The sequence below is a fragment of the Phalacrocorax carbo genome, chromosome 1 (genome assembly GCF_963921805.1).
Source record: "Phalacrocorax carbo chromosome 1, bPhaCar2.1, whole genome shotgun sequence".
Lineage (NCBI taxonomy): Eukaryota > Metazoa > Chordata > Aves > Suliformes > Phalacrocoracidae > Phalacrocorax > Phalacrocorax carbo.
The window spans coordinates 19267942-19293866 of record NC_087513.1 but is presented as its reverse complement, the minus strand read 5'-3'; the positions used below and the strand labels follow the sequence as shown (position 1 = coordinate 19293866).

General features: G+C 36.9%; 1 protein-coding gene across 3 annotated transcripts in view; it reads right to left on the bottom strand.

The window, feature by feature from the left end:
- Nucleotides 1–25925, bottom strand: part of TAFA5 (TAFA chemokine like family member 5) — a 427770-nt gene that overhangs the window by 181236 nt on the left and 220609 nt on the right. For all 3 annotated transcript variants that reach the window (XM_064445595.1, XM_064445605.1, XM_064445615.1), the window contains exon 2: nt 11245–11394. In XM_064445595.1, the coding sequence (XP_064301665.1) occupies nt 11245–11394 (150 nt within the window). The remainder of the gene's footprint in view (nt 1–11244; nt 11395–25925) is intronic.

Below are 25925 nucleotides of genomic sequence, written 5' to 3'. Positions count from 1 at the left end.
AATAACTTTGCAGTATAATATGGAACATAGGGGAGAAGAATGGATGACTCCTAGTTAAGACATAGCCCATGAAAGGTATTGTCCAATCCTGTTAACCCTCAGTGATTAAAAAAAAAAAAAAATCTTTATTGATTGCATTGAGGGGAAGAGGTTCAGGGAAGGAAGTGGGAATTAATTGGCTGGAAGGTGAGCCTGACTCAGGGAGGCTGGTGACTGCCAACTTAACTTATTTCTTTATTTCCTTATGTAAGATGAATTTACCATGGGAGCTCACAGAATGAACAATAAACAGAAGGTACTTTTTGTGTGCTTTAGAAAATGTGGAAAGGACAAGAAAATTCTTATCACCTTCAGGCTTACCTGAGTTTTGTACTGCATCTCTTTATTTCACATATTCTGCTCAGTTCTTGTTATACATGCCACTCTCCCTTCAAACGAGAGTCTGTTTCACAGTAAATCACCCTGTTTTGCACCAAGTCAAAGTCGTGTTTGCTTTCACAATACCACCTTTTTTCTTGCTGACTACAGCCTAGCTCTGATATCCTCTCTCCTCTCCTTTAGGACAGGGAATTCTTTCCTTCATTGCTTTTCATTTCTCTCTTACCTAATCCCTGGGGTCCCACCTTGACTAGTTGTATATCCTTTTCCTTAACATTCAGTTGGGGCTTAACCTTGCCCTCTCAAAATGGATGAGCAAGGGTAGAGGTCCTCTCTGTATGTCCTCCCAGGAAGGATGCTAGAGGAAAGACTGAAACTCTCAAAGAAATACTCTGAAACAAGTGGATGGAAACTTCACTTTCCCACTTCCACCTCATCTTCCAGTACAAAACAGTTTGGAGGGCTTTCCTCCTTATCCTACTCCCCACAATCTGGATAATTAACAATAGGAAGCACATACATATCCTTATTTCCTTGTATAGCTGTACAAACAAGGACTCAGTCTGTCATTGGACTGGAAGTGCTTTCAGTCTAGGACTGTACGAAACTTGCTTACGAAGCAGCTGGCATGCCTATGATATTGTAGAAATAACACAACAGTAAGACATAAGCAAAACAAGTTATGCAAATCAAAATACAGTCATACCTAAAGTTTCTCTATGATATGAAAATGCCAGCTTTAATGCCACAAACTTTTTTCCCTGCTGCAGTATTACCTCAACCCTTAACAGCAGGGGAAACCCAACTCCTTTGCAACAGCTTAAACAGATAGCTTTCTGAGGTTATGTCTTCAAAGAGGATATTTTCTCTGAATCAGCCCTATGCAGAGTATTCCTAAAGAGGCATATAAAAGTGCCTAGCATTAACTACTCTGTACCAGTGCTGGATGTATTAGTGTTATTAATGTTGTCACTAATTTAGCAATCAATTTTAATATTTTCTAGGAGACTTCAGATCCATCATCTATCATCACAGATATCAAAGCTAAGGTAAGTTAAAAATAAAGTGGTATATAGCTTTAAAATGCCATTTCCAACCATATTATAGTCCTACTTGATTCCCTTTTATGAAACATATTGTCACTCTGTTTATAGTTCTCTGTGCTTAATGAGGGGTTTTTTGTGTGTGTTTTGGGGGGTTTGTTGTTTTTTTTGGGGGGGGGTGGGGCGGGGTGTGGAAGTACTCCCTGACCATGCTGCTTTCACATAGTACCAGAAGTGTCATTTAGCTATAGTTTTATTTCACCTATTGATGGCAGGGCTCATCTCTCATACAAAGGCTCATCTCTCTGTATTCTCTTGCACTCACTGGAGACGAAGATGTTGCCCTGACAGAAGCCCACCTTCACACATGAATAGTTACGAAAATTTCTCTTCCCCCCCCTTCTGGGGATAACTAGAACCTAGGATGACAAGCAGAGAGGGTAATATAAACATTTTACGTTTTTTTCCTTGAACTGCCTCTAATCGCTGAAGACAGTACCTTTTCCAGAAGGCAATCTGAGCAGCTGATGGCCTGAAGTGTTTACACACATTACGTTCAAGCAGAAAACCTACTCTGCTAGTCATCCTATGTTCTCTTTAATCCCATAAGAGAGAAAAAGAGAGAAGCTTTCAGAAGGCGATTCCAATATTGACACTGCATGACCTCTGGCATGTCCATCTTCTATCACTGCCCGCAGAGCAAGCTTACAGTGACCAAACTCCTGAACTTAGGAATGTCACATTGACCTACTGACTGAAGTTAGCTAATGAAACAGACTGCAATCAGACTGCCGTGGTTGTTGGTAGTGCTCTGCTACAAGAAATCAATCACAGAAAACTCTATCCAGTGATGCAGTGCGTACTTATGCTAATGCATAATATGTTCTCTAGTATTTTGTCCAGTTCAATTTAAAATGTCTGTAGTAATTAGGCTTCTAGCCACTCCCCCTGAAAATTGTTCCACAATCTAGTGTCACATAACCTCCAACCATTTTTCTGTGCTGAAACTGCCATCAGAGCACGTAGTTGAAAGAGGATTAAACTACATGGGTGACTGCTTAGGAGCATCAAGGAACTAAAGGAAACGAAGCTGTTAGCATTGATGAACTAATGCATCCAATGAAAAAACAGGAGGCTGAAGGTGTTATCTTTCAGATGAAATGTGAAAGCAAGGCACTAAGCATTAGAGGCAATTAAAGTTCTCTCAGCACTCTTTGCAATAGTACCAATGTTAACCCCTGGTTCCTGGCCACCTTCCAAATCACATAATTAAATTCTGCTTTCCTAAATATTTCCCTGCACTATAATTTAGAAAGACAGCCATCACTTAACCTGAAATGGTATACTGATGCCAGGTTTAACCTCAAAGGAGGTTGCTTATGAGTGAAAAGTAATTCCAGTTTGGTCACCTTGTTATGCGTATAAGGCTTAGAAAAGTACTTTATCTTCAATAACATTCTATTTATGCTTACCCCATATCAATTTCCTTTATATATCCAAAGTGTTTCCCCATAATCTGTGATGTATAATCCTTTATAATCTTGTAGAAAATAATCTGCCAATTTGCTATGTAATTATTTAAACCTAATTCGCCTGCATCCCTGACTTTTCACTCCATAAACATTCTCAGATTGTGGAAGGATATCTATAGATCTACTTGCCATTAGGAAGCAGTTGTTCTCTACCAAAAAAACGAGAAAAGTTACTCTGCCTGAGAACCCATAAACCCATACTGGGCCTGACTTTCAAGCTGTGATCAGTACTCACTCTCTGCTACCTGACTGCTGAAGAATTAATTATTTTGTGGAAAACACTAGCATTATGCAAAGTCTTGGTCTGCATCTTTATGCTACATCCAGTCATAGAATCATAGAATATCTCAAGTTGGAAGGGACTCATAAGGATCATCAAGTCCAACTCCCCACTCCTCACAGGACTACCTAAAACTAAACCGTACAACTAAGAGCGTCATCCAGACACTCCTTGAACTCTGACAGGCTTGGTGCCATGACCACTTCCCTGGGAGCCTGTTCCAGTGACCAGCCACCCTCCCAGTGAAGAACCTCTTCCTAATGTCGAACCTGAACTTCCCCTCACGCAGCTTCATTCCATTTCCCTGTGTCCTGTCACTGGTCACCAGATAAAGGAGATCAGCTCCTCCCCCTCCACTGCCCCCCTTGAGGAAGTTGTAGACTGCCCTTCAGCAATCTGCAAGCCGAACAAGCCAAGTGACCTCAGCTGCTCCTCTGAAGGCTCCCCCTCAAGGCCTTCCAGCATCTTGGTCACTCTCCTCTGGACACACTCTAATAGTTTGATGTCCTTACACTTAGGGACCCAAAACTGCACACAGTACTCGAGGTGGCGCTGCAGTCATAAAATCATAGAATGGTTTGGGTTGGAAGGGACCTTAGAGGTCATCTAGTCCAACCCCGTGCAGTGAGCAGGGACATTTTCAACTAGGTCAGGTTGCTCAGAGCCCCATCCAACCTGACCTTGAATATCTCTAGGGATGGGGCCTCCACAACCTCTCTGGGCAACCTGTTCCAGTGTTTCACCAGCTATTTGAGTTTAGGTACCAAACACTTCATAACACAGCGAAGCCCTTAACTCTTGCTCTTGATGAAAATACTGTTTTAGGGTAGTTACCAACCTGCTTGTTACCTTCCTAAGCAGTTGTGGGTTTTGTGTTTGTTTTTTTTTTTCATTGGTGGGTTGCTTTTTTGTCACGTCTTTGGTTATTCCTGTTGTGGATTCTCAGTCAGGAGGTGAAACCTAATTTATCTCCCTGTATTTCTTGTAGTGTTGCCATTGATGCTGCAGCTACTGATATATTTGTTTTACATTGCTCACTTTCTGCGTTGCGGGTTGAAGAGGGGCATTTCTTCCCCAGCAACACTTCAGTCTCTAACTGACACTTGACAAGACCTGACGCTTGACTTGACTTATGAAAGCACGTTTATAAGATTTTACCAAGGTTGTGATATTATTTGGATAAGAACTATTACACAACTTGATTTGGAATGTCCCATGTTGTCCTTAACAGTTTGGAGCAGGAAGCAAAGCAACTGGAGTGAAATTCAACTTCCTGTGCATTTCTAAATGAAAAGTGACAGACAAGGTGGAAATTGTCATAATGTTCCAGTACCAACCATAGGAAGGGGAAGTTCATGAGTGACAGAAAAGATTTTACTTCCATTGTCAGTAACTGGGAAAATCTACAGTTCTGATGGGGTTGTCTAGAGGCAGCTGAATCAAAATAAAGCATTGTACATGATTTGGTGCAACTGTAGGTACAGGTGCAATTGGGACTGGATATATGGGAGTTGGGGTGAGGGAAGAGAGAAAGGAATTATTATCTCTTTAAGACATGTTTAAAACTAAGTTTTCGACATACGTTGCTGGCAAATGCATAGTTGCTATCCTTCCCCCACTGCCTAAGCAAAGGAATATAGTTAAGGGTACATTGTTTTTTTCTTTTAAAATTCCTAGGTAGTGGTAAAGAGAAACTGCGAATATTCTAAGGTACAGCATAAGACAAGTACCCAATGGTTATTTCATAAATGAGCATACACAGTGTTTAGAATACTTCAGATACTTCATAACAAAAAAACACTAAGAGATTGCCAAGGCTCAAGAAGGTACACTAAAACTTAAAGTAAGGGTATATAAGCAATGACCAAAATATTATTCTCTTCCTTGAAAGATATTCTAATATTGCAGTGCATTATATCCTACCAGTAACATATGCAGCTTTAAACATGACTATTAGTTAACAAGTTCTAGGATTGTTTAAAAGCCCTGATTATAAACAAAACTACTTTATTCTTTGGAAATTAAACTCATTACCACAGTCAGAATATTCCCAGGCAAATATTAAACCATCACATACACACTTCTTTACTATTCCATGTAGCCTCTCACTCACTAGTAATATTAAATACTTACAAATTAGGAATCTACTTCTCAGGGGTGCTAGACATCTCCTAGACAGAAGGTCATCTGTACATACTGGCCACTCAATGAGTTTAGTTGTTTAGTGTACCTGAATCTTCAAAAACGTAAGAAAGTTTTAAACTCTTCTGTGATTCCACAACTGAAATGTTAGCTTTGATGGTGTTTTTTGATACCCAGGCTCTCTATGCAAATAGAGAAAGGAAAAACAGAAACTGGGTGATATTGCCTTTCAGGCCCCAGGGAAGCAGCAGAATTTTATTAGGATCATTTTCCCAAAATGTTCATTACAGGCAAAATATTCTCCAGTTGAAAGTAATTGTCAATCTTTCCAATCTGTTAAGAAGAATAGCAAGGCAAGCTAGATACCTGTTCTAACCTGTTTAACTTCGTAAGTACATGGCAGAATAGCCAATTGTTTTGCTACCACCATAAGGTAATTAATACCATTTGTCCAGGGTCAAACAGAATCATAAAATCATAGGATGGTTTGGATTGGAAGGGACCATTATAGATCACCTAGTCCAAGCGCCCTGCCATGGGCAGGAACATCTTTCACTAGATCAGGTGGCTCAAAGCCCTGTCCAACCTGAACTTGACACTTCCAGGGCATCCACAACTTCTCCATTGTTCATGGAATAATCTGCCTCACCACCCTCATTGTAAAAAATTTCTTTATGTTCAATCCAAATCTACCCTCTTTTAGTTTAAAACCATTGCCCCTTGTCCTGTCACTACGGGCCTTGGTAAAAAATTTTTCTCTGTCTTTCTCAAAAGCCCCCTTTATATATCAACAGGTCACAATAAGGTCTTGCTGGAGCCTTCTCCAGGATGAACAACCCCAACTTTTTCAGCCTTGCTTCACAGAAGAGATGTTCCAGCCAAATAGTCCCACTCTTCTCCTAGACTTAACTCCTCCACACTATAGAGTACACCGCTTCTTGTCCAGAAAAATGTCTATGTAGTATTATTCAGTCTCCTTTTAATTTCATATCCATCCCACTTTGCCTTTTGGTTTTGCTTCTTTTAAATTGACATACCTTAAATGAAACAAATTTTAAAGTATAATATTTACAGTGAGGAAATATTTGCAATTATCTGCAATAAAATCAGGATAAAATAATATAAATAACACATTAACAAACATATGAAATATTGTAAATGTAAAAGCTAAAATTCCCGTTTCTGAAAATCATTATAGTTATTTTTTTTTTTTTTTTTCTTTTTCTTTCCCCAGGATGGATAAGATGCTTCAGAATGATGAAGCTCTCCAGGTATTAGGCAGTTTTGTTTCAAGTGCATGACCGAGGATTCTATTAATGATCAGTTCTGACCCCTACACCTCCCTGTAGACTCCTAGAGATAATGAGAAGAGCAGGGAATTATTGACTGAATGTAATGTGGTTTCCTTGTGGATCCTCAGTTTCTGTGTTAAGCAAAATCAATCACTGCCAACTGAAAAGCATGTTAATCATAATGTATGAACAAATTATACCAACTAAGATTCTATAGAAAATTATATTGTTACAATGCCAGCGAAAGAATAAAACTTTATTAAAAGTAAAAAAAGAATAAATACTTTGATCCATAACATAAATTGTCTGAACACTTTGACTTCAGTTACCTGAGCTCTAGCTATTCCAAATTTAGGAATTTTGGGTACCAAGATCAATGTCCTGGGATTTTTCATAGCACTTTGTGGACATAAAAGTAGCCAGGACTCAAATCCAGAGCATGAGACTCTTTTAATCACAGAATTCAGGTAAGCAAATTAAAGATTGCCATCCTAATTTTCTCAAGCAATTAAACCACTTCTCTCATACCACTTTTCCCCTCATCAGCTGTTTCTATTTTCTGGAGAAAATTGCTGTTTATTTTTGAGCTACAAATATATATTGGACAGAATTCTTGGAATCTATTGAACATTTAAATGTTCATCCCACTCTTCTCAGGTTAATATACTTGTATTCTACAAAAAGCTTCAGTGTAACAAATTTTATTTTCAGATAGATACAATTCTTGTGAAAGAATGCAAACCATGGGTGCACATGTACACACACAGTTATTGAAGACTTTTTGCCATTTGCTTTAAAACAAGTTTAAATTAGCAAAGGTACTGGACAAAAATAAAGCATAATTGCTATCTTCCAGTCTCTCACAGGGTCCAGCTTAACAAACTGATGAGGCTTGACTGACACGCAGGGAAATTACTCCGGTGATAAACCAGATGCTATGTTGGATATAATACTTATCAAAGTAATGCAACTGAGGTCATTGCTATGGAATATGATCTCAAAAAAGGGACTAGAGAATGGTAGTTGTAAATAATAATAATATAACTAGATGTGCAGGAAAAGTACTGTCCTAATACCACAAAACCTACATTCATGAATAAAAATTACATCACAACCAAACATACCAAATATACATTATGACTCTGTGGGTCTAGGAATGAAGCAATCAACACTAAACCAAGCTTGAAATCAGGGTGAATATTGATGCCATTTTTTTCAGATTACATTAGCAATCTGCCATACTTAAGGCTGCTAGAAAAAAAAAAAAAGAGTAAATCAGCACTCTCCATCATAGGGAAACATTTCAAGAAAATGTCTGTTCTTCATGCTCTGCTCAGACCAACCCCTAAACACTTCATTTTCATTTTCAACAATTCCAGTTTTATCTATCTGACATCTACTGCATTTCATTTCTTAGGAAAAGACCTTAACTGACGTAGCAGTGGAAATCAGAGTGGATTCTAGTAATCAACTCAGGACTTACTCTAAGAGCTACGTTGACAAGTGCAATCTCAGACTATGCTGGTGAGGTTTAAGAGCCCTTAAATTACTTGCTCTTTTTGCTGCAATAATTGACACTTGCATTTCAGACCTCCAGGAAATATACAGCATAACTGAATATATTCTAAGGCACTTCTCTCCATTAAACAATGAGCAAATGGCAGCCAGGTACAACATGACACATTTTAAGGTTGTAAAAATTACCAGCTTTGGTACTGAATCTTCAGAGCACTCTCTTGCTAGAAGCTGTAACACAATTTTTAGGTAATGTTTTCTTGGGAGTAGGTTAGCAGGTCATGCTTACTATGCCTCCTGCCTTCACTTTGCATTAATTATTAAAGCTCTAAGGTCTAATTTTGCTACCTACACTTCAAAAATAGTCTCATTAAAATCAAGACTATATAAAGAATAAAACTAAAAGAACCAAACCTTTGGAAAGCAAACTGGCATGTAAAAAAACACTGCCCAATGAGATTTTTTTCTTTTTAATAGCAGAAATGAAATCTGAATAGCAATTACATTCTTAACATCAACTACAATAAAAATAAGGAAAATTTGCAAAAGCACACTCTATGTCCTATTTAAGAAAGCTCAGAGATGGATTTATTTGTTTGTTTGAAAAATGGCATTTATAAGAAAAAAGTGAATGGAAAGTCTGCTAGACAGAAGATTTCCATATGTGCAAATACCCTTCTTTACCAAAGTAAAAAAAATAGTTTGGTTGTTGCATTCCTAAACCAGCAGTAATGTGACTTAATATCAGAGACAAAATTAGCTTTTCTCAGGCATAATTTTGTGTAGATTCCATGTCCTGTCCAGAAGAAATAATTTCGTAGCTGTGTTCGAAACACTTTATTCTAGAAATGAATACAGTACAGAAAAATTAAGTGTGTGTTCTTTAAACTATGAACCTGGTAAATTCATGGATACATACTTTTTAGTCAGTGGCCAATTTATCTGCCAGCTTTATTTGCAAGCAGAAAATCAGAGACAAGATAAGGTGCTTGTTTATTCTTTCCTATATAATTGTGCTTATGGTATGTAAAAGTATTTTTTAAACTTAATTCATTAATAAAACCTACAGATCAAAGATTTGGCTGGTGCCTTCTTTTTAATTTGGGAACTTGATATACAGTTCTAGGTATCATTAACCTTTTTGAGCTTTGATTACAAAACATCCCGAACAGTGTCCAGGAAAGCAAAGTAACATGTCCTACATGTCTTGCAGCTACCATTCTTAACAAAAGGCTCAAATTCCTAATTATAAATATTTCACAAACTAGTGAAGAACTGTGTTATTAGATCTTATTAGAACTATGTACAAAAGCTCTAAAAAATGAATAATACTTGGACACGTAAGTTAGCGGGAAGCTGTATTTTTCAATTGATGAACTTCCCAATGATTTTTCAAATGTGGAGTATTGCATAAAGAACCCTCTCTTATTGCACAATACCTAACAATAGGTCCTGTCATCCAGTTCTCTTTTCATAAAATGATGATTGAGCACATTTATAGCAAAAGCAGAATTTGAAATAGCCCTTCTTCGTGAGTTCCCAATGAAATAGATAAATTAATAAAATATTTTTTACTAATAAATGACCCCAAACCTTCCCTACATTGAAACTAAGCTAATATAGCTATTGGAGGATGAGGTGTAGTCATGTCTTCTTACTGAAACGTACATTCTAGCTATATAAAGTCTCATCACCACAGATGTCTTAGGGCAAGGCAGAGAAACAGTGATTACCGAAGCGCGCTACATCTGATTTATCTTAGGCACTTAGGATGAGATAAATTACTCTGAGAAGGTGCCTTTTGCTCTCCATTGGGTATAAAGAAAACTGGAGTTACTAGGTTAGCCAACTAACTTTGGATACCCAAGTTACAGGAAATGAATCTCCCACAGGCCAAAACGGACTGAGGAAACATTGTGTTTAGTTCTCACCAGATGATGCAAAACTCCTATTTTACCTTAGAACTTGGCTGTTTTCAAATAGGAAACGTGGAATTTTTCAATAGCTAACAACTATTTTTGCTGAAGTTACAACTATAAATGACACAATAAAATAATTCCTTTCTTAAGCAATTAAGTCTTATGATATTACAATAAAACAGAAGAGAGGAGAATTACTGGATATAGTATCACATTATGAAAGAGATGGCTACGAAACGGTCTTCCAGAGTACCAAAAACAGTGAAAGGAAATACAAAAATAGAATGTGCATGATGTTCTATATTTAGCTTTGTGGGTAAGCTCTAAAATCTCCGTTGAGCTCTCTTCTTTGATAATCACTGGTAAGACCAAATTCTGAGGCAACAGTAGGGTGTTCTCAGCAATATTTTTATTTGAGGACTCAAACCAGTGAGTATTCAAAGGCAATCTGGGAATTTATTATAGCTCTATACATAAGCATCTTCTTTTTACTTTTTTTTTAACTGAGCCTAGATCAAAACATACCATTTGCATCAACTATTTTCAATATGTCTCCGATTTTACTTTTAATATGAATGCTTGCTAATAGCCTTGCACTGGCAGACCTATCTTGAAGATTGTCCCATTGTTAATGTCTTACTTAGCTGTAACACAGAAGTTCATTTGTCTCAAAAAATTATTTCGAAGTGAAATATTTTCATACCTCCCCATATGTCAGCAGTTTTCCAGCTGCATGCTATCACTGCATCTGCAGTGAATCATACAGAATCATCTCTTTAAGGAGAGAACGAATGCTGGACATGTGAGGTATTTTCAGATACTATATTCCAACTATAGTATCAGTATTTTCTTCAGCAAGGTTAGCTACCACACAGGAGCAGTCACATTAGCTTCCCAGCAGCGCAAAACCTTTGAGGCTCTTTTGCAGTGTTTTTTTTAATGTTATACGGAATCAAAAGTAGGGGAAAAAAGAATGCCGTTTCACTGCTGATCCTATCACCACATGCAAAATATAACAGCACCATGCCCTTAACATTCAACTGCATATTTCTTCTATAGAGCTTTTAGTTTTTTATTAGACACTACCATTTTACACCACTGTTGTATTGGCAGAAACTGATTGAATAGATCTTTGCTTCTTACCATCAACACAGGCTGGCCTTGCTCTTGTTGTACCGGCAATCTGTCCTTTTTTACATGCACAGCGAGCTGTTTGTCGGGCTATAGTCCTTCGGGGCTGACTGCTATCTCTGTCCAAAGTAACAATCTCACATGTACCTGCAGCCAGTTGACCTGGAAAAAGAACCAGCAACAGGTACCAGAGTCACTGAGTGCACTACAGGCAATCCATTACAGCCGAATAGAGCCACGGCCCTATGTCACAGCAGACACTCCACAACAAATGGGCAGCCAGCTGATGGATATAATAAAACTGAGATGACATACAATTTTTCTTTGTGGTGGACATATGAAAACCCTGCAAACTGGTTCTGTCAGAAAATGATTATTGTTCCATAAAAGCCAGAGAGCTGAGGTCACAAAGGCTACTTTTACTTATGTTGGCTAAGTAAAGGAACAATCTGCTTTTACAGCAATGAAATTTAAATGGTGTGCTCTTTATGTACTTTCAGAAAAGAAATGATGAAGTCTATGGAAAACAAAAAACATCCCCACGTGTCCATGAATATAATGAAGCCGTAACTGCTTTGCATGTTGTTTTTGAAAGAAAAAAGTCTTCCAAAGTATGTCCATGTTTGACTGGGTTGTCAGTTTGGCTCTTGCTTCATCTAAACTGAACGGTAACTCATTCTCTACCTGACTCGTGTTTGAAGTAGCTGGTCTTTTTTCTTTTACTAAATTTACTATGTAACCATTCTGAAAATGATAGTAAAATGACACTGCCCTGTTAACTGAGTAACATTATTTTCTTTTTATTGACTTCTCCAATATATGTAGCTTTTCCTGAATACTAAGGAAATCCACACCACTTAATTCTGAATTTGGACCATGCTATGAGAGGCAAAACAAAAAGTTGCAAAAAATTATTTTATGAAGAATATTACTCTGAAGTAAATGTTATACATTTAAAATGATGCACTTCCTCTCGTACAACCAATAGTAGGCTACTAGTATAGCAAAAACCTAACTTTTACAAGCAGGAAAGATACATTATTGAATTTCAATGTGTAGTAAGACTGAAAAAAATCCTAGCTATCACTTTGTATTACACACAATTTCTGGATTCTATTGTACAGTAGTAAATATAATATCTATTGGATTTTGTCTTTTTAGGCAATCAATTATAAAACTTCAAATGAACATGTGCAAAAATATCTCTGCAAATCACAAGCTTACTAGATTTTGTTTTCACAAAAAATAAGACTGTAAAAAATAAAATATTGTATCTGTAAGAAGGTTATGCAGTTTAAATAATATTAACGGTACATCATTTTTATGCTGTGGAAATACTGAAAAAGAAAAATGAGACAAAAGTGAGAAATTTTAAATTTATATTAACATTAAAATTAAAAATAAAACAAAACAAAAACAAAAAAAACCCCACAACAAAACCTGAAACATATATGATTGGCGTTTAAGTCAAAAAGTGTAATGATATTTCTGTATACTGTACTTTTCCATTCAGAATACAAGTTTACCCAGTATATTCTTCTCAGAACCAGCTTATGATGCTTCCTATTGTGTGGATACCGTATTCTGACTGAAACTGTCAGAATGGCAAAATATTGTAGGCTGTCAAAAGCATTGTGACTGGTTCACTGCTAAAGCAACTAAATTGTATGTTGCTGTGACTTCTACACTGCAGTGAATTACAACACGGTAAAACTGAGGATCTTGAAGATGAATATGGAACAAGGCACTCTACAAATTCATGCAAATATAAAAAATATATATAAGTAATACACATTAGGCATTTATAAATACAGATATACTCACAATAGTGAACACTGTCACAATAGTGTTTAATGGCTGCCGGCAACTAGACTTATGAGCTACCATCAATCCCGGGTTTCTACTCTTTTCCACTCACTTTGTTGATAAAAAACATCTGAGGATAAACATACTGATGAGAGGATTTTTACCTATTATATGCTGGGTTTTTTTCTTTGTTTGCTCCGAAATCTTGGGTTAGAAAACAAAGGTTTAGTAAGAAATATAGTGGCACATGATTTTCCAGACAGGGACATGGGAAATCTAGCTACACTGAAACATCCTGAACCAAAAAAAAAAGCATTCTTTTTCTCCCCATCGCTAATATATTTCATTCTGGGTTGCAGGAGATGTATTGCTCCCAAGGAATACATCTGTCTTAGCAGATCATGTAAAAAAGACATAATTAGAGGTGTATTGTATTTAGATCTTGACCCCTCAGGCTTCTTTGAACATCATGATTATGGTCCTGCATTGAGAATAGAAATTGAATGGAAACCAAAGAAAAAGTGGAAGCATAAATGTGATATGTGTAAGTGTTCCTAAGAGTATGGGTTGCCATATCCTCCACTATCTCTAATATACTATTGTTACTTTCATTAAAAGATAAGGTAAATCATATAATGTAGATGCATCATTATAAAAAAAACCATTTCAGAGGACAGGAACCAGTTTTACAGCACAGTGAAGGTGAATAAGGACTACGCTCAGAGGAAAAGCAAAATGAGGCTTTATGTCATGATAATTTGTCAAAACAAAAAACTTTCCAGGGAATGCAAGCAGTGACTATTGACAAGAACGCCTTTGGATAATCTTTTCTGCTTTGGACCGGCCCACTTTGTTCTGCATAGGTTCATTTTGAGCCAGCTGGCTTATTTGTTTTTATGACTGTTATCTGCTGTTTACTTTGTTTAGAGATGATAATTTCTTCCAGGCATAGTGACCTCATTTTTCTGATGAACTTCAAAAACTGGGATACCTGAATGATAGCCACAGCTTTTCCCACATATATGGCATAAATACCTCCTGGTCATTGTGTTATGGGCTGCGAAGATTGCAGGTATATTGAGCACTGGAACATAGTGTACATCGACAGTTACTTGGCTTTAGATGGCCGTAAAGCATGAAAAGTATTAGTTAGGGTTATGGAGGCCCATCTCCAGAGGGAGAGTAATTCTGTTGTAAAGCATGTCCTCTCTGTCTACGATTAAGTAAAGGGCAAGTCTACAGGCGTACCTTACTTAGATGACGTATATGCTACTTTTGCTTTTTAACAATTTAATCTAGAAAAGTAAGGTGCAAAATGATGGAACAAAAGGAATATACTTCTTGTAAGTTCCAAGTTTCAAGGATTAGGATACCTTTCATTTTCAGGGAAGCTGACATAGTGACTTCTTTCAAACACAATAATGAAAAAAGGCCATTCGACTGTGAGCCTCTGAACAGCCTTCACTCCTAAGCAAAGAGAAGAAATCTCAAGGCAGCAACGGGTGGAGTTTCACTGGAGTTTTTCCAGCTGAGAGTTTAAGAGCCACGGCCTACGGAACAGTCATAACCATAGTTTCAGTAGATCGTATTTATGTACTTGCAGTAACACAAAGCAATTCACCACCTTTGAACCTGAATGAAACAATTCGGGGGCGGGGGGGTGGGGAAGGCAAGAGACCTCTGATTCATTCTAGCCTTGTCTGAAAGTTTTTCTTCCAAGAAAAAAAAGAGAAATATTTTATTAGTATTTTTTATTATTAAAAGTGTAAAGATTGTTCCAGAGTTACCATCATCCAAGTAAATGAGTATTTGTTGCTGTTATTATTTTAATATTATTTTTATAGAAATATTTTATATTTTATAAATATTTATAAGTTTATTTTAGTAATTAAGACCTCACTGGAAGATATTTGACTTCGTGTTGCCACTGTCTGGTTACTAAACAGAGAAAAGGTTCAGGTTCTTTAATGCTCTTCTATGACGATGTACTGCATTCTTAAATTGCCAAGTGATATGTGTCCCTCTCTCTCCTACCACAAGCACATGCTTCTATATGGAATTCTTTCAGGAAAAAGGAAAACTACAGGGTTCCGAATTAAAAATGTAAGTTAGATTAAACCAAAACCAAAAAACCCCACAACGTTAAAATTCCAAATGTAACAGGATTAGGCTTTTGGCTTCTAGCTTGCACCCATGGACTTGTTTACAGTAATTGCTGTGGTCAGCACATATTTTGCTTTTTTCTGAATGAAGACCCATTGTGATCAGTTCTGAAACTGCTCTCTCTGAGACTTTCATGGTATTCTGCAGGAATCAGTGAGTTTAGGTACATATATTTAGCAAATGGTGCAGGAAATATCTCACAGTTAAACTAATATATTTTTAAAAGTTCTTTAGTACTTACGTTCTTGAAGAAGAGTTTTTTATTGACAAGTTGAAAAGTAAATGGCATTTTTTACATGTGTGTACTAAAAGCCCTCTCTCAACTATATGCCATTGCTGAAAGAGTAAAGCTTTTGAAAGATCTATATTGTCTGTCATAGGTAAAACCCTCAAATAATAAATATTTAAATAATACATGAAGGGTACCTGGGATAATATTTTAATTTTTTTTTGTTGAGGAATATATTTCTGTTCTCTAATAGAAAATAAAATCTGGCTAATGCACATTGATTACAGCAAGCAAGTTATAGATACTATGAATTTTAAATTTATGCATGCTGAAAAGCCGAAGACTTTCCCTCAAATTCATTTAAAGATATAAAATCAGATTATGAACTTGTGGTATTTGAGGGTACAATGAAAATAAAACTTGATTTGAATATATGGGTCTTTCCAGGGTTTTAGATTTCATGCTCATCCAGAAAATCTACTTCTCAATTGTACATGCAGGCTTATATTATATTTTCAGTGAACAATTTTTCCATGCATCACCAATCTGATGCCTAGCAACACAAGCTCTTTTAGTTCAAAATGCAAAAACTTAGATGTTATTAAAAATCTTGGCTAGATGCAGATACTCTTTTGTCAGTGAACACAATGCAGGAGTTGTTTCAAAATCAGATCATAGGAATATATTCAGCAGTTTTCTATTACAATATTGAAGTCTTTCTGACAACAGAGCCATGCCAACTCCTGAGTAGAGCTGAATATCAACAATCCCTACTGAAATTAGGGGGAACCTAAGTACTTAGTGTCGCTCATGATTTACAGTTTGACACTAACTTGAATAACAAATATTTAAAGTATTTCAATTACAAACGTAAAAAGCATATATTTAAGTGGAATTTGGATTTTTTTTATGCTATATATCCTTCCTCAAAGAAAATGTCCTGAAAGATCTCTTTAACTGAACATTGTCCAATTTCAGAGAGTCCTATTTCCTTTTGTTTTTCCTTTCCAGTTTTAGTTCAGAATGAGAGAGATTACGGCAAGGAATCAGTTTGCCCCAAAGAACCACACTCACTTTTAATCTACAATAGCAAAATTTGTGGAAATTAACTAGTATAAAATAAAAAAGACCAACTCCAACAAAGCTTCTGAAAAAACATATTTAATCTAAAGTAACAGACCAGAATTGGCTGAGCTTCTATAACTCGGTATGGGGAAAAAACTGTTCAAATGAATCAGCACAATTTCAGAATAACTATCAAATAAGAACATTCTTTCAATCTTAATTTATACAGTACAAGGGCATTTCAATTTTTCAGTAGAATATATTCTTGGAAACACACTATTTCCCTTTTCTGTTGCTAAAGTCACTGACATTGAAACCATTTGTTTCCAAGATGCATTGTGCATCCTTTAGGACCTTGTATCCTTCTATTGAAACAAACATTGTGGCTGTTTAAGTAACAGACTACACAAAGCAATTCTTCATGCTAGAACAGTTAGACGACGTGTTTAAAATAGTCTTTACCAGTTTTTCTTGAGGGTATGATTTTGCTGTCAGTAGAAGAAGACAGGACAAAGTCACTGTCTGAAACAAAACGTGACTAATTTGGATAATCCCAATTTACTGGTGTAACGCACAGGTGCCCAGTAAACTGAAAAGCAGCAGACCAAATTTTTTCAAAACTTCCCATAGATTTACTTCATTACAGGTTCATAGATATATTTGGCTGGAGCCAGCCTTACCATGTGACCTCTGTAGCTTCCCAATCTTAAAAGGAGTGATTCTGGATTTTAGTGGTGCAAAAGAAGATAATTTGTCCTAAAATATATGGGTTTAGTGCTCGTTTTATGAAGAAAACTTACTGTGGAACCTAGTTATGAACAACATGAGAAAAATACAATGAATGCCTTTTAAGAGTCAGTTTAAGTATTTTCAGAGTTCCACTGTAACAAAACAGTACATTATGTCCCCTTAGTAATGACTAATCTTATTGCAATTTTCAGACTACCACTTAGCCATCTCAAGCACATAAACGGCACAGACATTAGGAGGTTAGGAAAATAGCTTTCAGCCCTTCCATTCTGGAATAAGCAGTAAATTTTAATTAAGATAGATCCTACTCTTCTAAATAGTTGTACAGGAAAGAAAATAAGACTCTGTGGAGATTCAAGATACATTCAGGACCCATTCTGAGACTTCTTTTTTTTTGTCAGATAAGACTAATGCCCTAACTTATTGCACCTGATACTGTTATTTTACGTAATTGCTTAATATGTTGTTGTATAATTATGAACCATTTCCCCTATACCTTACTATTAAAACATAACAGAAACACAAACAAATGTAAAACCAAAGCTCAGTAACAACAAACTTGAAGTTTTAAGTTTCTGAAGGCAATTTTCAAACATAATTGGTACAAAGGGGGATTCCAGACCAGACCAAAAGCTTGAAAAATCAAGCTAAGGCTGTATAATAAATGCAACTATATAAAAATGCAAGTCATTTATATATATGAACCTACTTCTAAATAAATTTTGCTATGTGATACACTACTTTAAAAAGTAATTCATACTCATCCCATGGTTTTAGGGCATGGTAGTGTCATGTCTCAAATTCCTTTACAGTGTCAGGTCAAAACTGACACATTTATATGCTGCATTTTACAAAAAAGAAAGAAAAAAGAAAATCATGGCTGAAGTACAGTACTGAGAGAGAAGTCTATGCCAGGGCCATGAGGCTACAATAGGCATCACTGTCCCTGCCCAGCACACACTGCCCATGGCCCAGGGCCCCCTTCCAGACCCGCAGGGTATCAGCTCCCCCCGCAGCGATGCCACAGCAGGGCTGGTCTCCAGCTCCCCACAGCCCTGCCCTGCCCGGGCGTGGGCCCTGCTCAGTCAGGCCCAGCTGTGGGCCCACGGCCCTGCCTGGCCTTGTGCCGGCCCAGGGGGGTGACTGGTGCCTGGTGCTGGGGCTGCCCTGGTGCCCCCCGGCTGCCAGACCCTGCCCTGCCTGGTATCCTGGGAAGGATTTCACTGATTCCAGCCTGGAGACTGGAAACCCATCGAGTTGTAGCACCAGAAGAGCCAGTGACCCTTGCACCCCTCATTTCAGTGACAGAGATCACAGCTTCTGTCTTTGAGAAATGTCTTTAATGCATATTTACATAAAAATCTACCAAAAGAATCCCACCAATGTTGTTTTCTTGAATATTATAGAAATATTCCCCCTAGCATAGTAATTTCTGGGGGTTTATATCAAGTTTCCATGTCTCTTTTTGGATAGTGACCTAAAAACAGACCTTCCAAATAAGGAAAACTTGTAACTGATGCTACCAAAAGTAAGTAGAAAAGAGAAGGTGTTTGAGTCTTTTCTCTTTAAGTAAATTCTGCCACTGTGTAAGTCAGTGTGAATTGCAAATCTCAGCTACACAGAGCTCCTCCAAGAAGGACCTATAGGTCTGAGGGCCTCCTGTTCACTCTTCTTAATGCAGGTTAGTTAATTGCTTCTGGATACCTCTGTTAGTTACAAAAAGGAAATAACTGCATGAATTCAGGATTAAACAAAGCTATGCTTATTTGCTGAAGTTGGGAAGTGGCTGTCACTCTATTACTTTCCTAAAAATATATAAAACTGTTAAAAAAAAGAAAAAAGAAGAAAACCACCCTTCCATGTCTTTACCAACCTCTACATGTAAAATAAACCTAGTCTGTTTATAAAACAGGATAGCCACAGGGGGAAAAATGTTATTGGAGGGATGCTGATATTTCTCTTGAGAAAGACAGGAATAAAAAGCACAGGTTTGTCTAAAAAGCTACTGACATTTGTTGGAGCCAGAAGCTGTATGTCGGGAAGGAACAAGTCTGTTGTGTTAGCAAAATATGTCACTGCAGGGAGCATGAAATCAGTTTGAAGAAACATGCAGATAAAGCCATATTTCAGAAGATATAATGTAGCAGCACAGGTAAACAGTGCTTTTAACTTCTCTGCTTCTCCTTTTTACAATCAAACTATTTGCTGTTCTAGAATGACTGAAAACTATTTACATATGTAACACGGACTTTAAAAAGTCATCATACAAGTGCCCTTCCTACTGGTATCAAGATCTGCACTGCAAGATCCTGGGTTCAACAGCAGATCTGGGGTAAAATTAAGTCCAGTAGGGGTCACGTGAGAAAGGAGAATCAATATGCTGAAATTTTGTTTTGTTAGAACATGTCAATCTGTCTTAGTCCTTAAACTGTAGGAATAATAACCCCAAACTTCTAATTACCACCCACCAGGAAGTAAGTTCTATCCTATGCAACAAGAACTGTGTCATTACTTCATGCCTGTGGCAGGTTTGAAAACCTGGAGGCCGAAGTATGCAGCTGAAAACAACCGCTACCTAACAATATCTAGCCTTGTTAACATGCCATATGCTAACTCATACCTACGAAGGAATAAAAAATTCAAATGATGGAAATTTTCTGTCACTTTTGTAGAACAAATGTGATCAAACTAGATTATCCACTGTACTCTTAGCAGATCTAAATAATTTCTTTAAAATAAGCCTGTTTATTTTGACTACTGCCTGTAACACTACTCTTCCCTTTTTGCCAAAGCTTATGACATAAAAATCCATTTTCTTTCTGGTGATGGCACTGTGATGCAGTTGGTTTTGTGGTAATCTAGATGGTAGGTTTACCCTGAAATCACTAGAAAACAGAGAAAGTATTCTAGTAGATCGTGTCATTTTTTTCACCTTTTTTTTTCATGGAAAGAGTCCATGAACATTTTCCATACAAAATATAGTCTCTCAAGACTTTGTACTCTGTAGCACTGCACTTACTGAGAACATATAGGTACAACAGCTCACACATAACCACAGGGAAATATAAACTTCTCTTAGTAACACTGCAAAAGCAAGCATTGAAAAACAGAGGCACTGAAGTAGCATGGTACCCATATCCAAGAAGGAAACAAATTTCAACGATTTTAAATGTCTTACTACACCTGAGAAGAAATAATCCCACTGAGTAATATATGATGTTAATTAGAAGTATTATGGACAAACCCAAATCAGGGTTTGATGCTGAGAATCTGGGGTAGAGAAAGGATCCTCAGGCCCAAAGCTTCAACAGGCAGAACTTGCACCTCCTGAAGTGCCTCTCTCTGTGACTGTAAAGGAAGCTTTTGGTGCATAGGTTCAATTAATCTGGGTGCTAGCACAAACTCTGAAATCAAGCACATCATCAGAACCAGAACAGAATAGCATGTATCTGCTGCATCTGCTGTTTCTTCTTGCTTAGCTCTCAGAGTTTCATTACTGAGAACACAAGAACAGTGTAACACTCCTTAGCAGTAGCTGCCCCTCCATGTTTACTGCATGGAGCAATGAAGTTCCTCATTTAGGCGCTGTGCTGAGCCCATGGCTAGATTTAGCACACAAGCCCCAATACTGCAGGTACATTACCAGGGTTTCAGACAATTACATTGTCTTAAAAGTTAAAAAATACTGAGGTAGCATGCTAAATAAATATTTTTTTTTCTCTTAGACTAATACCAAACTTCAGCACCAAGCAGAGGAAGCGAACTTGACAGGCTCCTTAACTGATGAATTTGAGTGATGGCTTTCATTTTAAAGGTTTGTCTGGGAACAGTGCTTTACGCAAGTGTGACAGAGAAGCATGAGTATGCTGGCTATTATTCTCAGCTGTTCTACAGACTTGGAGGAGTGATTTTCTATCTGGGCCAGGTTCATTGCTGCACTTTCCAATTTTATCCGTTTTGCTCAAAATGACTTACGAAACAGGTGCATGCTGAAACTAAAAGTTTTCATGGATGAAATCCATGATTTTTATATCCTCATTTCTAGTCTTCCAAGAAGATAACCATTTATAGGATAAGATTCTCTTCTGCACAACTCAGATGAGGGTAACAGCAAAAGAAGTTTTCAGTTGCTCACATATATCCAAGGCTGCCCAAAGAAAAGTGCAGTGAACAAGGACCACAGTCATCCCACACACCTTTACAAATCAGTAAAGGGCTCAAGATTAGAGACATACACAATACCCCTTCCTGTGACTCATTTATCAGGAACAATGTCTTCCATTTACACAACTAAGTGTTCAATCACTGTACACTCACAACATCCGTTATTTCACCTCTACACCATATAGAGGGGCTTACGCTCCAAGAAGGTACATTTCACGTATGTTCCCACCAGATACAGAATTAATCTCTGGATACTGAAAAGCTGGAGACATTTTAAGTGTAAAAATCCATTCTGTGCTAGACTTAGCAGCTGTAAAATTGACACAAACAAAACTATTGACAGAAGTGAAACTTCAGGGTATGTGTTCATACCATAGAAGGCAATGTTAAAAAGTCTTTACACTGATAATCTTTTAAAAAACTTTAAATTAACCTTTATTATTATTATTATTATTCCCTCTAAAACAAGGACCATCTTTTTATGTACTGCTTATCAGTTTTACTAGCTAATAAAAAGTTAAACTATGCTATCACTTTCCCAATGAATGCCTAATAAATAATACCTCCTCAGATTAAGTTCATTAATAAAAAGAAACAAAAATGAGGCCTGTCACTTCTTTACTTAGCAATTTGATGAACTAATTTTAGTGCTACTCATGGTGTACCATCCTGAAATATGCTTCCTAAGACATAGACTATAGTTAACAGTTTTCTAAATGCAAAAAAATGTGCTTAGATAAACACATTCACATACAGGCATGCACATATACTTCACAGAAGGATGTGTTGTATTATATCATCTTGAAGTTGAAGATGATCTGGAATGTATTGCTTCTTCTATTGAAATAAGATATAAGCAATTTGCCAAGATCCTTCACATTAGCTATTATACTAATACCGCAGAGTGAATCAGTAAGTCTCCTCTTTATGATACCATAGTCAATGGATGCAATATTTTTACGTGACAATATATAATTTTTAGTCTAACCCAGAGAAAAATTTCAGAGTAGAAACTACCTGTGTAAGGAGAATTCCCACTGATTTCTAAGGGAATTACATATGCAAAAAAAAGAGTCAGGTCCAAGTCTGGCATTGGCTATGCTTTTCATTTTGTTCTCAACAAGAAATCTCTTCTACCTACTTGCTAGAACTTTAACACCACGGTATTGACTGTAGTAAGTATTTCAGCATTCTGACTGTGTCTGGTGGATGACACTAAATTATCCTTTCAGATTTGGGCTTAAGTGTATCATAAACCATCGTAAACTATATTCCATCGTTCATCAGCTAAGTCTCTAAGAAGAAAAACCAAGTGGACGTGAGATTGGATCAGCTACATGGGTCACACTGAAGCAGCACTGACCAGAAGTCCTCTGGTACAGAGGACAACATGAAAGCTGTCAAGTTAAAGAGCACTGAGCGTAACTAAGTGCTGCTCCTCATCCAGAGGAAATGCTGAAGGAGAAGCATTAACATTATGGAGAAGCATTAACATTTTCTGCCTTCCTTTTGGTGTTAATACTGAAGTTGTTTAGGTCAGTGATACTGATACAGTGTTTCTGCAGTAATGGTATGTAGGCAGGAGAAAGTATAAAATTCATGGACAGGAGAATGATCCCACAGGGATGAGTAAAGAAGCAGCAAGGAGAGATTTATTGAATGAATATTTGCACTTGCCAGATATAATAAAACTTGAATGATATCAAGCAATTCATGTACATATGTGAGATATACATAGTCATGTTGACCACTTACAGCCTGCCCTTCTTATTTTAATTTTCCCACTGGCAATATAACAGTTTGAATGAAAACTGAGGATAAGCTGATAGGAATCGGAACAGAAAAGCTGGCAACAAATATTTCATTAAAAAAGGGTTTCTGAAAGGCCATATAACCTTTTGTCTAAATGCTTCAAATCCAAAATGTATTAGGTTCAAACCAAATAAAGTTATTTTAATTAGGTATAGGTAATCTGAATTTATACAGCCACTGGTAAAGGGAGAGTCATTACAACACTAAGACAAATCCAATCATTCAGACCAAAGACTGGGTAGGGTATCTGTAGACAAAATAGGCCTGCACAAGTGTGTATTACCTAAGAGGCAACTAAGGGTAGTGAACTGAATGATTAATCACACCTATAAGTACACATCACATTATTTGTGTCTATATGTCGATGCACACATGCATGTATTTTGGTGTCGTGCTAGGAGGGTAACAGCAGAGGGAGAGAGTCATTTTGCAGGAAAGAAGAGAACATGACTTGACCTCACTGCAAGAGAAACATGATCCTGGTTCCGTACAGAAAGCAGGGGTTGTGTTGTTATTATTAAAAGGAAGGAATGCTTTAGTTAATAATTACACAGTCTTGGTTTAAAACAGGAATGACAATCAAAAGACTAGGATTCAGTTTCTGATGTTGCCATATATCTTCTGTACTGGCCTAACCATTTTGCTGTTGTTAACAGGAGGATACAGCACTATTTTCTGTGAAACCACACCACCATCAAACTCACAGCAGCCCAGAGCTGAAGCCATGAGAATTGTTGTATTAATCAAAATTCAGTTTTTCTAATCTGCTGAAACATAATGAATTAAAAACCTAAAATCCTTCACTAGTCTTAAGTGAAAACAGTTGTACATCTTCTGTACAGCTTGAATCTTTGCACTATGACTAATCCTGCTCCCAGTAAAATCAATGGAAGTTTTACCACTAACTTCACAGACAGCAAATTCAACAGAATAATGAGAAAGTCTCCATGCTTTCAGCACCAGCCCTTCAGCAAATTTGTGTTGCATCTTAAATAACTGCGATTCTGACCAAGGACATTTGTCAAATGAATTCTTATCCAAGTGAAAGCTCTATTTTAAGAACCTTTCACTTTGTATGACTTTGTATGTACCACAAGTCATGGCAGCAGCTCTGAGGTGCTCTGGCATCAGGAAGCAGAGAAAGATGCAAAGCCAAAGGCACACTCTTGCCGCGTCATTCTCAGCTATGCACTCTATGACAACTCTATGGTCTCTGTATCTTGTCGGGACTAGATGACTCTCCAGCCTAAATCACTCTATGATTAAATGATTCAATGTACCAGTACACACTAGTGTACACTATGCGTATACACTAGGACACACTGTGTCTATACTCTCGTATATATCGCTGCTTGCTTATGGCTTTGATGCTTTAGTCTTTAAAATATGTGAATTTGGTTCACCACTTCTAGTCCAGCAATTTCAGGTAAACAGTTTCTCTTTTCTGCTGCTTTCCTGTATCATATATTAATAACAATTTGCCATAACAGAACTGCTCTGTTGATATGAGATAAGCTTATTCCAATACCATTCCATTTAATACCTGAATTCTGATATCTTCAATCAAACAAAGCTGATCACTGCAGGAAAAGCAAATTCAGCAGAAGGTCCAAAGACCTTAATAAGGTAAAGTGTATACATAATCTATTTCTGACTATGCAAAACTCCTTAAAAGAATATAAAACTATATGTATTACAGAAATAGTGTGTATATAAAGTATCTGTATGCATAATGTATAATATATTAATAATAAATATATACACTTCAAAATTTTTAGGGTACATTCCATACTCAAAAATTCCAGAAATCATGGACTATTGTTGGACGACGTAACTGAAATCTGCAGTAGTATCCAGCTAGAACACAGAAGTAAAATTATTGCCTAAATAGCAAATATACACATATATGTGTACTTGTGTATATATATACACGTATGCATATATATGTGTGTGCTTATGTATGCTTTATGGATGGATTATAGATGACATCTACTAGGAAAGAAGAGTAAATTACGGATGAAATATATAGATTGTAAAAGGATGTTTTGATGTACACATATTGCATCAAGTTGACACGTATGCATAGGTCATATAAAGCTTATGCACAAAAATGTACATATTGCTACTAACTCACATTTTCCTGTTGAGGTCAGCAATACTATTTCCCATGCAGTGTGCCCAGTTGTAAACGGCTATATGAACACAAAGTGGTGAAGAACCAGGCCTTTGAACTGCAAGGAAGGGGAAATTTGGCTCCATTCTCAACAATGAATATTTAATGGTTCCCTGTTCCACTTCCATCTGACAATCCTTCCTACCAATTATCCTCTTCACCAACTTTAGCAGTAAATCAAGAATAAAAGTTCAAGACTGGACCGGTTGCTTAATCCTTCACATAAACCCCTGCACAGTAAGGCAAATGTTATAAAGTTAGAACTCTTTTTCTCCTCTTTTTTAATACGATTACATAACTGGTATGTTACATCCTCTCCTACGCAGTGAGACTTTCATAGGGATTACTGAGATTGTATATACAATCTTATACACATAAATGCATGCCTATACACACAAACGCACACAGATGCATATCATATCCTATCATAGCCTGTGATAAGAAATATCTTAAGTTTTTTTGCCTTCCTCTTATTAAAAAAGTTCATTGACAGTAGTTACTGGGTGATCAGTATGCAACTGGAAAAAAAAA